Source organism: Terrapene carolina, unplaced genomic scaffold (assembly GCF_002925995.2).
Source record: "Terrapene carolina triunguis isolate 2854851 unplaced genomic scaffold, T_m_triunguis-2.0 Scaffold88, whole genome shotgun sequence".
Taxonomy (NCBI): domain Eukaryota; kingdom Metazoa; phylum Chordata; order Testudines; family Emydidae; genus Terrapene; species Terrapene triunguis.
Window position 1 is genome coordinate 14,738,630 of NW_020664439.1, and position 17,465 is coordinate 14,756,094.

The following is a 17,465-nucleotide window of genomic DNA, read 5'->3' on the forward strand; positions in this document are numbered from 1 at the left end:
TTGCTCTACAAATCTGTAAAACTAGCTCTGAAGGAGGGCTGAGAATTCATCATGATAACTGTGACATTAGCACACAAGGTGAGCTCTCCAAGGCAGTGAGACAACATCCCTGCAACAAACAGCCATGAAAGGAAAACACAAGTCTCTTTTATAATATCTGCCAGGGCTCTGCTAATGTGCCTTTCCAGACATTGGCTCCTGAAGTCACCAGCTCCAGCTATGTCAATCCATCTCTTTTCTTCTTAGGCTGACAGTGCACTGATTTCAACTATTCTTTTCACTGTGCTTTTACCTTCGCTTCATGCCCCAGGTATTAGTGTATCTCATGCAGAACAAATATGTGAAAGGTTCCTATATTTCTGTGCACTGCATGAAAGGTGTAGACACACCCTCTCATGGAAGTAGAGGTGTCATGAGCTTTCAATGGGTTGTACTTGCCAGCTTCTTTGTGCACAGTCGGAGTTCATGGGACTCCTTGGTGGTTGAAACTTCCCTCTGAGGGGAGGGAAAGAGGGAGGCCTTGGTGAGGGTATTTCGTCAGTCATGAGTTTGATTTCACACACACACACACACACACACACACACACACAACACACCTCAAACAGCCTTAATAGCATTCATGGGTGCTTGCTGTTAGTACATCCTGAGCCACCTACTACCCCTTCACTGGTTTTCCAAGTTTCTACTCATGGAAATTCCTCCCAATTCTCCCATTTGGGAAGCATGTTCAGCTGTGTGTGGAAGGAGCAGTCCCTGCATCCATGCGGATCTTGGGAGGCTAGTAACAGATGCACAGCTATCTGCTGCTCCTATTTCCTCTTTTCAGCATGTCATTCATAGCAACCTTGCTGTTATGCTGCATCTTGGAGTGAGGTTGCAGGGGAAGATACTGCTGGTCTGATCAGCTGCAACTTCTGGGCAGATTTCGACGTTGGAAATCCAAAGGGTGCATGATATGTTTATCTGCTACTCCTCGCTCATGATTCTCCTTTCATTTGCACTGGTGCAAACCAAGAGTAGCTCCAATGAAGTCAATGGAATTATACTTTCATAAAACTAGTGAGAGGAGAGAAGAGAATCTGGCCCCAAGTCTCTCTTTTCCACCACCAGCACTCCCTCCCACATCTCTCAGGAGTAGTCACCATGTGGGAGGGGGGAGGAAGGGAGATGAGGTACTGTACAGCAGCCCTGTCCTTTGGTTCCAAGTTGGGGGTGTGGAGTCTCCTTATGTGGGTTCTCTGCTATGCTATCCAGCAGCACAGACAAAACACAGTATTTCATCGGCTTTGGCCCCTAGTGCCCCTGAGTAGGTTGGATCAAAACTGGGCTGTATTATCCCCCCCCTCCCCTAAACAAAGAGAATTCTTTCCCAGCATTCGTACATCAGGAATTGGGGCAGTGAATATAAACCTTCCATTAGCCATTTAATCCTGCTGATTCAGACAAAAACAAAATAAGCAATTACTTTAATTTCTTCTTTAGTTTACTCCATTGGGAAATCTTAAAAAAACATTATTCTTGTTTTCATAGAGTAGGGCTGGAGTCATGTCTTGATAACAAAACACAAATAATGATGAAGGGCCATAAGAGGCCATTAAATAATGTAATCATCTCTGTTTACTATTTCCAGACATGATGCTGTTTGCAGTTTCTGGCTTCCACTGCACGCTAGTCTGACCGTGGTTCTAATGTATGCCATTCATGTCTACTGTCAGCTACAAAAAGGATTGTTTTTCTCCGTTTATTTCCCCAGAAAAGCTCAGCTCAAACACAACATCTGGTTTAGAGAGAAATTCCACATTTTTACCCAATTTCCCAGCTGGAATGATTGAAGCAGAAGGAGGTCAAGCAACTTGGCCAAGGTCATACAGTCTATCAATAGCTCTCTGTTAGGATTAGACCCTGGGATCCCCTTGACTGCTTTGTTCTTAATCACTAAACTGGTCTCTCTCCTTATACTGTACTATGTGCATAAGTCGGTGTTGCTGTGCCTAAAAGCTACTCTGTTAAATATTGCATTCTTATGGCCCCAGACACGTATGTGCATATCCTCACAGCTCCTGGGTATATTCTGAGCAGCTCAGTGGAAACAGACCACACATGATAATCTATCCTTTGGATACCCAGCTCATAATGTGATTTTGGTAGACATATAAAAAGATTAGGAATTTCAAAAGCGTACGTGATGGACTGGACTCCCTTTTTCATTTACTACACAAGGAATGAAAGTCCTGCTAGTAAGATTCATATTAATTTAGTTTAGTGTGCCGCAAGGGGAAAGGGATTCAAAACAAAATGCTCTCTTAGCCCCTCTCCTCCTCTTCTAGATGGTCTGCATGGGTCTGGAGGCAGAACCAGTGTGGGCCAGTGTATACAGCGCTGGACTGGGAGTCAAGAGACCTGTGTTCTATTCTTGGCACTGCTACTGTACGACCTGCAACACGTCACTTCACTTCCGTTTCCTGTCCCATCCTTTGTGTGCTTAAACCATAAGCTCTTAAAGGCAAGGGCTCTCTCTTGCTATGTGCTTGTAACAATGCCTACCCCAACATGCCCCCAGCTGCCATGGTGGCCTGTCGGCATTACTGTAATACTACTAATAAAGTTTCAGTCACCTGGACTTATTAATGGCTCATCAGATCTGGATGGGGAGAATTTTATGGTTTATCTGGGATAAGAAGCTGATAACTGGGAATCCTAATAGATATTTGTGATAAATGGGTGATTTTTCTCACTGATGAAATAGTTTTATTTATTTATGAACATGAAGAAAGGCTAGAAGATGCAGACAGGAACAGAGGAAATCCTGTACCCCAGACCTGGCGCTAGTTTTGTGGGGCCTTGTGCGAAGTAATATGCAGGGCTGAACCCAACCCTGCCTATTAGGTTTCTCCTGACCCATGATCTCCAACCAATAGGCTCTGAATACTCCCTCACACTCACCCACCCACCCCCAAACCAAGCGACACCCCAGCAAGGATTTACAGTGGACCTAGTTACTTAACCTTAGATGTCTAGACATGGAAGTGGATGTTCTGCTAGTTTCTCTTCCCTTGTTCATTTTCTTTGTATTAGGTATATCAGTTTTCAGTTATAATGCAATCGAGGGTACTTTTATCAGCTATCATAGAATCACAGAATATTAGGGTTGGAAGGGACCTCAGGAGGTCATCTAGTACAACCCCCTGCTCAAAGCAGGACCAATTCCCAACTAAATCATCCCAGCCAGGGCTTTGTCAAGCGTGACCTTAAAAACCTCTAAGGAAGGAGATTCCACCACCTCCCTAGGTAACCCATTCCAGTGCTTCACCACCCTCCTAGTGAAAAAGTTTTTCCTAATATCCAACCTAAACCTCCCCCACTGCAACTTGAGACCATTACTCCTTGTCCTGTCATCAGGCACCACTGAGAACAGTCTAGATCCATCCTCTCTGGAACCCCCTTTCAGGTAGTTGAAAGCAGCTATCAAATCCCCCCATTCTTCTCTTCTGGAGACTAAACAATCCCAGTTCCCTCAGCCTCTCCTCATAAGTCATGTGCTCCAGCTCCCTAATCATTTTTGTTGCCCTCCGGTGGTCTCTCTCCAATTTTTCCACATCCTTCTTGTAGTGTGGGGCCCAAAACTGGACACAGTGCTCCAGATGAGGCCTCACCAATGTTGAATACAGGGGAATGATCACATCCCTCGATCTGCTGGCAATGCCCCTACTTATACAGCCCAAAATGCTGTTAGCCTTCTTGGCAACAAGGGCACATTGTTGACTCATATCCAGCTTCTCGTCCACTGTAACCCCTAAGGGTTTTCTGGGATTTTTGCTACACATTCCCACCAGTTTGCACATAGAACTATTCATCTGAATCTCAGCTAACATTTCACTTCAGCTCCAAGAGGTAAGGGATACATAATTCAGTGCTGGTAATGTTAATATCGTGTGGTTTTATTTCTTATAGGAAGATAATTTCTTAGTATCATTCCAAAGAGCTCTTCTATCATGGCATTAACAGCGAACCTGCTATACAGTTTTGTTTTGCTTTACAACTGACACCTTTATTAGCTCCTCATAAACATATTTTGCCAACTATTAGCCTGATCCTGAAAGCATCATGTGAGTAAAGCCAATGCAGTACAGGTGAGAACAGGGAAGAGGATAAAGCGAAGTGTAGTAATATTTCAAAAGCTAGGAAAGGAAAGGAATGAATGTTACATTGAGCATTAAGGGCTAGATTGTGTAATTTACCCTTACTACAGGCCTCCACAGATCCCTGCTGCCCCAAGGACAACTCAGGAGGCAAACCCGAGAGAGAGTAGAACCACAGCTGTGTTTCCCCTCCACCTTCCTGGGGGTGATTTGCTCCAAAGGGAATCTTCCCCTTGTGTGGAGTGCACAAAGATGATCCTTTCCTCTTGAGCCTTAATCTTTCTACCCCCACACACCTACATTGGGGACAGGGACAATCCGGCTCTACCCAGCTAGCTAGGTTATGTACCATGTAAGTCCAATGAATCCATTCAACCGGTACTGCAACGTGGAACATCCTGCTGATGATTTCAATGAAACACCATTTAAATACAACAAAGGAGAGAGTGTCAGGAGCTCAGAAGCTAAGAGGTTAACTTCTGTTTCTCTACAAATAGATCCTGCATCTACCAGAAACAAGTGCCAGCAAGGGATGTGGATAGTTACCAAAGCAGAGCCTGCATGAAGTTCTTTCCCAATCTGTTCCCTTTTCTGGGGAACTAAGCAGATACAGTCTCAGCCTAGGATCAAATCCCTTTACAAATATTCCCAAGAAATCTCTTTGCTTCTTAAATATGTCTTAAATACGCTTGCCTCTTAAATATGTATCAGATAATGTACAGATAATGTACAAGATCTCCCGGTTGGAATGCTTTATCATATTTGTATAACTCCAAACTGCTTTCGATTTTGCTTTTAAAAGGAAAATTGGCAAGTGGTTGAAGCATGCAATAGTTTTTGGCAGTTTGAAAATACTGTGTAAAAATCCTCCTTGGGAGTTGGTACAAACTGTTGTGTCAACTCACCTCTCAGACATTTTGGGGGGATTTTTTGTTTGTTTGTCAGAACGTGTCTTTTTTGTGTAATGAACAAACATTTAAAATATACATAAATTTAAAAATAAACTGAACTAAATGAACATAAAAACACAAGAATAGCCATACTGGGTCAGACCAAAGGTCCATCCAGCCCAGTATCCTGTCTGCCAACAATGGCCAATGCCAGGCGCCCCAGAGGGAGTGAACCTAACAGGTAATGATCAAGTGATCTCTCTCCTGCCATCCATCTCCACCCTCTGACAAACAGAGGCTAGGGACACCATTCCTTACCCATCCTGGCTAATAGCCATTAATGGACTTAACCTCCATGAATTTAATCTAGTTCTCTTTTAAACCCTGTTATAGTCCTAGCCTTCACAACCTCCTCAGGCAAGGAGTTCCACAGGTTGACTGTGCGCTGTGTGAAGTCTGTTTGTTTTATTTGTTTGTTTTAAACCTGCTGCCCAATGAGAATACACTGTTCTTTAGAAAATAATTGAAGTACAAATGGAAAAGTTAATTAAAATCAATTTAAATCAAGGCTTTCCACATGGTGATTTAAATCATGATTTAAATTCCTGATTTAAATAGCCATGGTTTAAATCAATCCACCCTACAAGCCACAGACTGAAATATGTTCTGCCAAACAACTGTGAATAGCAAATACATTTGTAAATATTAAAGTCTGCAGAGAATTCACAAACAAACAAAGCCAATATCAGAACTGGCTCTGCTAGGAAATATTCTTTCCTATTGTCTGCTCATGATCAGTTTAAAAAGTGCTTGCTGAAATGTACTGTGTTTAATGAACATTTCCTGTAGTATTCTATGTTAGTTAGAAGGAACTTCACTCTTTTTACCTGGACAGTTCCAAAAGACGAGTAGCAGACGTTGTGCTGAGAAGAGGTGAGGGGTTCTGAGATCAGGGTAGGCAGTACCACTCCTGGCAGAACCTGTCTCCAGGCTCATGCTTCGTCCACCTCACTTCCTCAGGGACCCTGTTTTACTCTCTTGCTTGATGCTGAGAACCTGCTGGTGGTAGGTGGCTGAGAGTAGTTTCAGCAACCCTAGCGGAGCAGGCTTATAGAGCAAATGCATGCTTAGAGGCCAGTTGGCAGGTGAATGGAGAATAACAGGGGACTGGATGCTCTATGTTGGTGTCTGGTGTTTCTAGGGAGCTGTGGGTGCCCAAGGGGGGTGAACAAAAGCTCCTTAAGCATGTGGAAGGGTGGAGTGAAAGCCAGGGAAAGAGCTGGGGTCATGGCAGCACTGGAAATAAAGGAGGAGGAGAGATGAGATGAATCAGCTCAGTTGTTATCCCCCACTTAGGAACCTGTCCTTAAGTTTCAAAAGATTAGAGCTACTGGGCCCAGTTTCACCCATAGTCACTCCTATGCAACTGATTGCAATGGGGTATACCGAAGGGCAGACATGGCCCAAGTTCTGCTATACACACTGCTGTAACATGTTTGCAGATATTATATAACTAAGGGGGAACATTTCAAAGTAATGGGGATATCCCGAGCAAGCAAGTTACATTTTAAAAATTATTTCTATTAACTGAGTTTATCCTTCTAAATGAAATAATTCCTGCATATGTACAAAAAAAGTGTTCCCCTGCATATTACCTATAGAGCAAACAAAAATCCCTGATGACATCAAGGTCATAGATCAAACCCCCAAGACCTTACAGAAAAGCCAAGGAAAACTGTGAGCGGCATGACCTTCAACTCCTAATAGGCTAGTTTGATAGCTGGCCTCTGAGGTTATTACTTGTTATTTGTATTATCATAGTGCCTAGGAGTCCTAGGCATGGATCAATATCCCAATGTGCTAGATGCTGTACAAAACAGTCCCCTGATACAGTCAATCAGACTGTTTAAATTATTATATGCACCATTCTGCATGATAGTTGACCTGTATTTTGGTCTGAGATGGGAACCCATCTATTTTCCATTCCACCTCCTTTAATTGTTCCTTTCTTGAGAGAAATGTACAAGAATCCTATGACCAGACTATTGCTGTATTACAAAAGCCTAGCCCCAGGTTAAATTTGGCTGGATGTACACCAGTGTAGTTGGCTTTGTACTTTCAAGAAAATACCAATAGTAATGGGGAAAAAATAGGATGTGATAGATAGCAGACAGAGAGAAGGGAGAGGAAACAGAAAATAGATGTTTTATAAAGCAGATCTGTTTCTGAATACTGTTTCAGAGTGATCCTGGAGACATCAGCAAGACTGAAACAGCTGTAATATGGTTATTTTTCACTGGATAATTAGCTCAGTATAACACTATATATAGTGACATTCAAAGTTGACAGGCCCAAAATGTACCTTATCATTACTATAACACACCAGTGGTCATCAAGAGTTAATGCCTTTCAATGAGTATCCCAGCCTGGGTCAGATCTGACCACCCACCCACACACACACACCCACATACCAACCACCCTTTTTCCGTTCTTATAAGAATGAACATTGGAACTGTTTAGAGGATGATGTTGTGTAAAGATAGGGAGGAAGGTTCCTGCAGGAGACATTGTAATTTTCCCCTATTCCTCTGGCCAAAATTATGGCTGCTGGGAAGGTTACTTAATAAGGCACAATTTCTACAGGCATTAGAAGCCATTCATTTGATGGGGGTCAGGTAGAAAATTGGGAGAGTAACTGTTTGTTGATTAATCTACCAGTCTTCCAAGAGCAGTGGCCATTTGCATGGGACCAGATTCTGAAATAAGCTACACTGGTGACTTTGATGGAGCTATTCCGGATTTACATGGGTGTAGCCGAGACCAGAATCAAGCCCTGTGAGTTGCGATTGCTTGATGATGAAGAAAAACTGTATCTGAGCCTGGAACAGCAGGAAAAGCTTTGGCACACTCTCTTCCTTCAGTTTTCTAACCTAACCAAGAGTGAGCTGGATGAATGTTTATCCAGCAATCAAGGCTTTTTTTTTTTTTTTTTTATAAAAAAAAAAAGGGGGTGGGAGGAAGGGAAGAATAGGACTTTAAAAAAATAAAATAAAATAAAAGCCCCAAGGATCTTCCAGCTAGAAAAAGAAGGAAAAAAGCCATGTCATTGATTGGAACGTCTTGCTGAATCAAGACAAAGTAATGAGAGCCAGTGATTAAAAAGGTAAAAGATATATTTGTAAAATTTAACAACAACATACCAGTTTTATTTGAGATGAGAAGAAAAAGATATTTTACACTTGGCTTCCCTCTTTCTCCTCAATGAGCTCTCCTTTGCCTCTTGATCTCTTTCTGTCTCTCTCCCTCCCATCTCCTCCCCCTCCCCCACCCGGGGCTGGCTTTTTCAGAAAGTCCATTTCTCTTTACAGTGCTCACGCAATACACCTCTTATAATTCTTACTTGTTTCCAAGTTAAGTCTACACACCCATGTGTGCAGCCAGAGACTTTGGGACAGAGTCATTTACATCCATTTAAATCCAGCAGAACTCTACTCAAGCTAGTCTGCATTTACATTGGTAGAAACAAGATAAAAAATTGAGCCAAAGTCAGTAGTAGTATAAATGCTGGTGTGAGATATGTATTGGGCATACAGTATGTTGGTCAGGAAATGGATGTGAGTGTTAATGGCAAAGTAGTCAAACTGGCACTGCTACGGCAGAACAACATACATTTACCTTGCATTCTATTTGAATCAACCTCAGGCTTTTGTAGTGAATAGAAACGGAGACTGGGAGCACTGATGGTACAGGGAGTAAGTTAAATCTGGGCGGGGGTGGTGGGGGGGAAGTGCTGCTCTACCTTACATCCTCTTTGTCAGTTTCTTTTCCTGTTGCACACTCTTGGCTTGTAAGATATTCACCTACCTAGGTCTGTAGAACACGCCCATCACTTTGGTATCTGAACGCCATCCAGTTACACTCATTTTGCATAGAGTGTCAAATCAGTTCAAATTAAGTTATACTAGTTTACCACTTTGGCCCAGAGACTTTTCTAAAAGCTGGACTTATTTACTGCAGGCTGCTGTTAGGCTGAGTTTTACCCTCAGTACTTACCCATGGAAGTAAAATTTGCCAATAGATTTCTCTGAAAAGAGATTGAGGAGGCAAGGGAGTGCATTAGCCACAAAATAAAAAATCAAAATTGTAGCCATCAAGCAATAAGTTGAAACTCAAATTTTGGTTTGGTTTTGGTTTAACAGGAGAAGGGTGAAATGGCTTTGTTTTGTCCATACATCAGCTACCAACAAAACATTGCTTTGGTTAAAATCTTTAAGCCATATTGCTAACAATGTATTAGCAATGGTAATGATACATATTTAAAAGGAAATAGTAGAATCTCCGGGGTACAATAGGGTAAAATGAACACATTAGCACAGACTTTCGCATCTAGGAAGATATGCAACATATCCAATTTCACACTGTAGAAATCTTGAGTTCAGATTCTATCTATTGATCTTAGGGTCACCGCAATATCTACTGAAGTGTAAATCTGAGTATATCTGCTGAAGCCAATGATTCTGCCTCTTTGCAACAAGAAAAGATGGATTCTTTAATTTATTATTATGAAGGTCTGGGAATATTACAGACTGCAGGAAAAATACGTGTGATTATTTCTGACTATTTAGTGTACGTCTGTCTTAATATTTACATCTATAACTACCTCTTTACTGCAAGAAAAGAAATTCTACCCATTGCTGTTCCTCAGGGAATATCACTCACTGGTTTACATGAAATTGTTATAAGAACAAGAGAGTGAACAAACATCAATGCAGGAATTGCCTTCTTGGGTGGTTTGATTTGGGAAGGTTCTATGTGAAGTAACATGTCAGGCTCAAAAGAGGTCCCACCCTAAAAAGTACTAGTTCCCCCAAGTCCAGGGGTCCAGGACATCCTCCATGGGAATCTCCTTCCTTGCAGCCATTCCCTCTACATGCACTTGTGTAGGTTTGCAGCCTCAGAAGACATGACCTCATGGACTGACAAGTCAAGAGATGAATCTGAAGAGCAACTAGGGAATTCAATCTCTTTTATAGCTTATTGGAACTATAAAATTGTTGTCAGACAGAATTGTTGACAAGGAATCAGAGATGGTGCTCCAGACAAGTAGTTCAAACATGCACGTGAATATATTTGTGTATAAATGTGTTTGCAATGTGAGGCTCTGGGAAGAACAGGGAAATATGTGGCTACAAATGACCAAAGTCAGGAAATCCTGAGTTTTGTTCCCATCTCTACAACCTTCTTGCTGTGTGGCCTTGCACAAATCACTTTACCTTTCTGTCTCAATTTCCCCATCTGTAAAATTGAGGTAATAGAACAAACAATTTTTATCTTACAGGGACATTATGGGGAATAAATTATTTAATGCCTGAAGAGCATGTCAGACCTGTGAAGTGTGGTATATGTGCTAAGTATTATATTATTGCACAGCACCCTTCGTTAAACGTTGTTGCTTTTGCAGGCTGATACTGCCACAGACTTTTCTCTGTTCCTTTAATTTCTGCCTCCATTGTACAGCTGCATATTGCTTAATAATAGATAAGTTCCCTCTCACAAACAAGAGACAGGCTCTTCTTTGCCCTGTGAGAGGATGCTTTGCTTATTCAACTCTAGCTTTCTGAGCACACACATTTTATACTCTGCCACCAGAATTCGGTTAACAATTCCATAAGTGTGCAAGCCAGAATAAAATCCAGTTCATTCTGTTGTATTAGAACTGTCTGTACAGGGCTAACAGGAGGAGAAAATAAATAAATAAATAATAATAAATGTGTCACTGAAGTCATCAGAGGTATAATTAGTGATATCCAAAGGAGAAGATCTGATCAGAATTGAGGGGACACTTTTACACAGTCACTTTTCAGACAATATGCACCTTTTAAGCACAACTACAGTGCTGTGGAGAATGAAAATGCACCCCTACTTTGAAAAGTGACTATGTAAAAATGGCTACTTCTTTCTGAGCCAATCTCCCTGCACTTGTTCATCAATTCTTACTGACTACACTGGCAAAAGAAGTTTTTTACTTCTTTTAACACGGCAGATCCAACCTAGCTCAGACTGAGTGAGATGGATTCTATTCCTTCTCATCCACCATCAACAGAATTGTTTGTTAAGTTCCAACCAATTACAACTGTGCAAACCTACTGAACTCAATAGGTTGAGAAGTCATCACTGAGCGTGTAGAATCATTTGTTACATGAAAAAAGTGTCTGAAAGACAATAATCAAGGAATCCCACAATAGTACTGTTGGAGAGTAACTTTTCATGGGACAAATGCATTGTATGTATCATTTATGTTACCTCCCCTACTCCCAAACTCTTCTGCCAACAATTTATATAAAGTAAAGGCCTGCTTCCTTCTCAAGTCCATGGCAAAATTCCCATTGGATGCAATGGAAGTAGGATAAGGCCCTATAGCCATGGATTAAATTCTCACAGAATATTTTCTGGAGCCCCAGGGCTTGGGGCTTCTGCCCCACAAGGCGTGCCAGGGCTCCCACGGGTTTAAAAATATTTACCGAAGCTCTACTCTGGAAGGCTCCAGCTGAATTTAAGCCCTGCCTATATCTGAAGCATAAAGGCAAATGTCAAGTGTCCACAAACCAAGATAAAGATGGAAGTTTACCCTTAAAAGGAAAAATAAAAGGAAAAAATATAAGAATATTTTATTTTAACTGTTGATTTTGATCTCTCAAGCCATAGAGAATTTGGCTATTTAAGAGACAGGTTTTCTGACGCACCACACGGAGTTGGCATCAGGTCCTTTTGTTGGGCCAGTAGCACCTGGATTACTGACCTTCAGAACAATGTGCTAATCTCCTCTATTTGGCCAAGGGTTTACTTAACACTGAATCATGGTTGGGAGATCTTGAAATGATGTGTAGACATGGGCACCTATTGATTATTATAGGGAGTGCAGATACTGTATTGGTTTTAATTAAGTAAATGCCTATATATGATGCAATGATAAGTGCATCACAGATCAAAATTTACATGTAAATTAATAAATATTATGCAACAGAACCTGAAGAACACTTTTGTTGAGTTACATTTCAGACACACAACAAGGCTCTGTCTCCAGACCCTGTGAAAACATACTGGGTCTGACTCTCATTGGTTTTACAGCAATACAATTCCATTGACTTCAATGGAGTTACTTCTGATTTACATCAGAGCAAGTGAGATGAGAATCTGTCCCAACAGACTTTCTCCAGATTGTCACCTGTGTAACAGAGAGCCAAATCTGACTTCTATCTGCCACTGACCCATACTGTATACTTGGGAAAGTCACTTCACCTCTGTGTTTCTCCATGTATACAAAGGGGAATAATGATATTTCTCTTGCTTTTCAAAGTGCATTGAGATCTAGGGATGAAAAACGCTATACAGGAGTGAAGTATGATTATTTTGCTATTGCTGAATTCAAGTCATAGTATGTTGATAAAAGTACAAAGCTTATTGGCCTGGGTATAACTGGACATCGAGAAAAAACATTGTATCCTCAACAAATATGAACCTTTGTTCTTATTCCGTCAGCTGTCACAAATACAACAGCATGTATCATCAGAAAAGACAAAGAGCAATCCAGGAGGCAAAATTCAATGTCTTTTCAGTCATGTGCTTTCAAAGCAAAATTTCTCCCCAAATATTACCCCTCCCTTTCTAAACACTTTACCTGCCAACTGATTTACATAGTTCTGAGTAACATCTATGTACAGAGATGTCTTCATTCCTTTTTAGTCCTTTTTCCTTTGCTTGAGTCTCTTCCTTTTTTGTTTTTCCTCTTACACACATACTGTTTATGATTGTTTACATTCTGTGCTGATTTTTTTAAGCTCACACCCACACTAACACATTGTTAATTTCATACTGAATTGGAGTGAGGTCATGAATGGGATGTCCTCCTAAAATGTATGAATTAATGTGATGGGCTGCTAAGTGCTGAGCCACTGATCACACTGAATCAATTCATACAACTCCTGAGTGGCCACTGGATGCTCATTTCCTGTGGCTCCAGGATTCTGTTCAGGTTCAGAGACAAGGTTATATCCTCAGCCATCAGGCAGTTCTTTCTGTCTCATTTATACCATTTCCCAGATCTGAGTACCTTTAGGAATACATCTAAGATCTAAGACAATGATTAATAATCCACCTCATCAGGATTTCAGACTAATATAAATTGAAAAAATCAGCCAACAGAGACATCAGACTGGTCTTCTGTAATGACTAGAATGATAGAATCCTCTGCTGTGAATGTGATGCCTACAAAACTCATGTCAATGACTAGGCAGTTGGTAAACAGTGGTCACAGAAGATTACACTTACAATTACCTCACTGTTGCCTTGTCTTTCCCTTGTCTGCTTGCTGTATTCACCTGCTGTCTCTCATCTTATACTGAAAATGTACGCCCTTTGAGGCACAGACCATGTTTTTATGTGGGTGCAGTGCCTAGCACAGTCGGAACTAGGCTCTAGGTATTACCATAATACAAATAATGAATAAGAATCAAATGTTCAAGTGAAAGTCATTATGAGCTGAGGAACCAGAGGACCTTGGGTCACATGTCAGTTGATGTGCAATAAATGAACTTCATAAAGAGAGGTCTCTTAAATTTTACTGCCTTCTTTTTCTCTTCCTCTTTTTTTCCTTTCACCTACATTTGTCAAATGGCTGAAATCATATTAAAACGGGGAATCAAATCCTCCTGCATCTCCCTGAATCCTTGACCCTGCTGAATGTGATATGGTAAAGCACAATTCCTGAGATAACCACAACCGCATTAGAATGTTTGTGTTGAAGAATGGAGAGAGATGCAAGTGTAAGCTAATTTATAAAACTGTAGAACAAAGTACAGGTGCCCAGTTGTTAGAAGTACTTAGGGGTAAATTGCTCTATGCAGCACTTCAGAGATTGCTTTCTAATCTAGCTCATGTGAATTACAGATTTCACTTCTGGTCCATGTAATAAATAGGCTTCAGAAAACAATTCCACAAGGTATGAAGCAAGAGGAAGGCTTGGCACAGTTATTCCATATAGAAGATACTTTAAAAAATACAATCTTCTCTGAATACCTTAATACTGAAATGTATTCTTATCCTATAGTCTATTTCCATTGCAACAAGCACAAAGATTAAATGGGACTCACTCTTCCCTGAAAGATGGACTAAGTGCCTGGAGACACAGGACCAGTAGCTCAGCTGACAGCTCCACTGAAAGACTGGATTACAACAGCTAAGGATCTGGCCACAAAATGTAATTATTTTTGGTGTATGTTGTATTTTTAGGACCTGATCCTGCATTCCTGGGGCATCCAAATCTCTTAGTGCCTTCAAATATGAAAACTTCATAATAAACCAGGCATGATCACTTTAGCTCCTGAAATCGTTGTGACTAACGTTAGTTGGATACAAATGCTCTTTTGCATGTCTGTGTAACAGTCTCTAGCACATTATCCATACATAAACTTCACTGATCTACCACAGACCAAGCGACAATCTGTTAGGCTCACACATGCATTTTACTAGGATTAAGCAGCCTTCAATCCTTCTTCTTTCTCAAGTTGCCCTTTCAACCAACATATGAAATCCATTGAAAACAGTACTGTCTATTACTGCCATGTCTAAGAATCCTAAAGCAGCTCTTTCTTTTGAAGTTACTAGTGCTCCATATCATTACAGAGTCTAACTGCAAAGCTTGATAGCAATTTATTTCAGGTGCAATCCTATTTAACTTTAATGGTAACTGACTGCTTTTAATGGTAGAACGAAATAATCCCTCAGATCTGGGGAAACAGAAAAAACATGTACAAGGGAAAGAGCATTTATTTTAGCCTGTTACTGCTCCATAGCTTTTTTGGTGGGCAACACTCTAAATGTAGTCTAAGCTTAAACCAGCCCAAATGGAGAGCTAGACTTTGCACCCCAAATCTCCCCCCCAAGGAAGTGGGGATCAACAATGTCCCCCCTCAACTTACTAAGACACCTTATGGGGGCTTTCTGTGGGACACAAGAGAAGGGGGGACTGAGTGGGCTGTTGATAAAAGTGAGTGGCCTCACATTGGGTGAAGGTGGGGCCTAAGGAACACACACTAACTGATCTGGCCCATGAGAGGTTAAGTCTATATTACCTGTTTTGCAGAGCCACTTTTGTAATGGGGAAATCCATTGGAGACCAGAAGGAATCCCTGGAAGCACAGCTCCGTAGGGAATGGACATGGGCTGCCAGTGGCACAAAGCTGGCAGATGGCCTTCTGGTTGGCACTGATCTCCTATGGATTCCTGAGAATCCCTCAGGTTTGTGGGTAGACCCCACATTTCATTCCATATGGGGGTAAATCCCACCCCCTGACAATCTGATCTGGGAGGAACACTTCAAGGGGATCTTTGCAGAGAGATCCTCTTTCTTAGCCCCCTCTCCTGAGGGGGGGGGGGGAGTGGGAGGAGGGCGTGATGCAGCCCAGATTATATGTAATTTGGGACTGTGACAGATCTACCAAAATGCATTGCACATCAGCTCCAATCTGAACTGAAACAAGACTCTATGCTTTTACTCTAAGCATTATAACAGATTTGATGGGGTGGTCAGTACTTTTGCACACTGCACTTTCTTTAGGTCCCTTTTCACAGCATATTTTATGCAATCCTAGTAATTATTAGTGTCAGAGACACAATTATTTTTAAATTCCTCTGAGGGAAGTTATTTAACTTTAAATTGAAGGAATAAACTGTGCATTATGTGGACTCCAGAGTTTAAAACAACAGATTTAAGATATCAGAGCTACAGTGATGAAATGAGTCTCTTTCGTTCCCATGACAAGTTATCAACACCACGAATACTGGACCAGATCTTCAGCTGGTGTAAGCTGGCATTACTAGGATCTGACCCACTGTGTCTTACCACAGTTACCATGACGGCAACACAGTATTTCTAATGCTCTGTTAATCTCACAATAGGTATAAATTACCTATTGTTCCCAGTGCCCACTTATATACAAATCAACGTACATAATGATAAGGTAAGGTATCAATGAACACACTCTGGACTTCTTTAGTGAGGAGTCTCTTTGTATCATTCAGATGATGTACATGATGGCTCTGATGTACACGGTCTATAATAATGACTGCAGTGGTTTTGTAATATGATTACTACATAATACTAATACAGTATCAAATAATTGTAATATAAGAGATGAAAAGTGATTATAACTCATCCCTTTCAAAATTCTGAAAATTATGACAGAGTCTATATCCAGGGAGGAACTGTGGTAACTAAGTAGCTCATATATTCTTCATCTCAAACAATGCTTTAAATAAGGAAATGCTCTGTCACACATTGGTTGATCAAACAGAATCCTAATAAATGACCTGCAGTGCTTGTTTTATTTCAATCACAGCTTAAGTTAAAAATAAATGTCTAATTCAGAAAGCAAACAACACTCATTTAAAGGATGATAATCTTTAAAAACAAGGAGCTACAGAACAGAGAAACTCACTAGCCAGCTAACAAATTTTATTTTTTCATTTAAGGATAGCTCAGAGTTTGGAACTAATAAATCAGCAAAAGATTTCTATCATACAAACAGTCTGTTGCAAGGACCTATGGGAAGGTAATTTGCATACACCTTGCTATACATTCTGTCTGCATCCTGGCTGAGGCAAAAGTTTCCTATGATGAACAGACTTTGTGCACAATTTCTGAGCTGGCACTTTGGAATTCAGAGTGTGAAATAAGATACTTTAAACAACATTATGGTTCTAATGCTTGTAATATATCTTATAATACTTACAAAACACAAAGGCAAGTTAAATAACAGTGTTGCTTTATAGGCAGCATATGTGCACTTCACAGTTCCAGCTAAAGATGAGAGTAAAATTTCAGCTCTGTTGATAACAAAGACAGCAAATCTACCAGAAAGGTAGTACACACTTGCAAACAGTCTATCAAATGCTCTTTTCCTCCATCTACATAGTTAAAGTCAATAAATCACATAACATCTGTAATAATAATCCTGTCAGCTTTGTCTGTTTGCTAAAAGTATACTGTACCATTACGGTGAGGGTTCTAGGTCTGTTCATTTCATCATCACTATCCAGTGGCAGAATTTCATGTGACAATTCCTCTTGTCGTCGTCTACAAATATGTGGACAGTTCCTCTGTACCACAGAACGAAAGGCTTGAAGCAGAACAATGCTGGCAGCACAACCCATATCTGCATCCTGAAGCCTACAAAATAACTTCTATGTTTATGCTATGTTTGAAAAACAGTGGCTCCTTGTCCCTGAAAACAGTCTACAATGCAGCTGCAGCCAGTTAGCTCTCCAATCGCCTCCTTGAATTCTGATCATCTGATCACAACCAAATAGCTTGGATGCAGATATAGGAAAGATTTGATCTGATCCACTGAAACTAAACACACGCATGTAGTATTAAGAT

At 40.8% G+C, this 17,465-nt stretch overlaps 1 protein-coding gene across 1 annotated transcript in view; it reads right to left on the reverse strand.

Moving 5' to 3' along the window:
* Nucleotides 1-17,239, reverse strand: part of DOCK10 (dedicator of cytokinesis 10) — a 194,104-nt gene extending 176,865 nt beyond the window's left edge. The window contains exon 1 of the mRNA XM_024195224.2: nucleotides 17,078-17,239. Coding sequence (XP_024050992.1) covers nucleotides 17,078-17,239 — 162 coding nt within the window. The remainder of the gene's footprint in view (nucleotides 1-17,077) is intronic.
* Nucleotides 17,240-17,465: the final 226 nt, after the last annotated feature.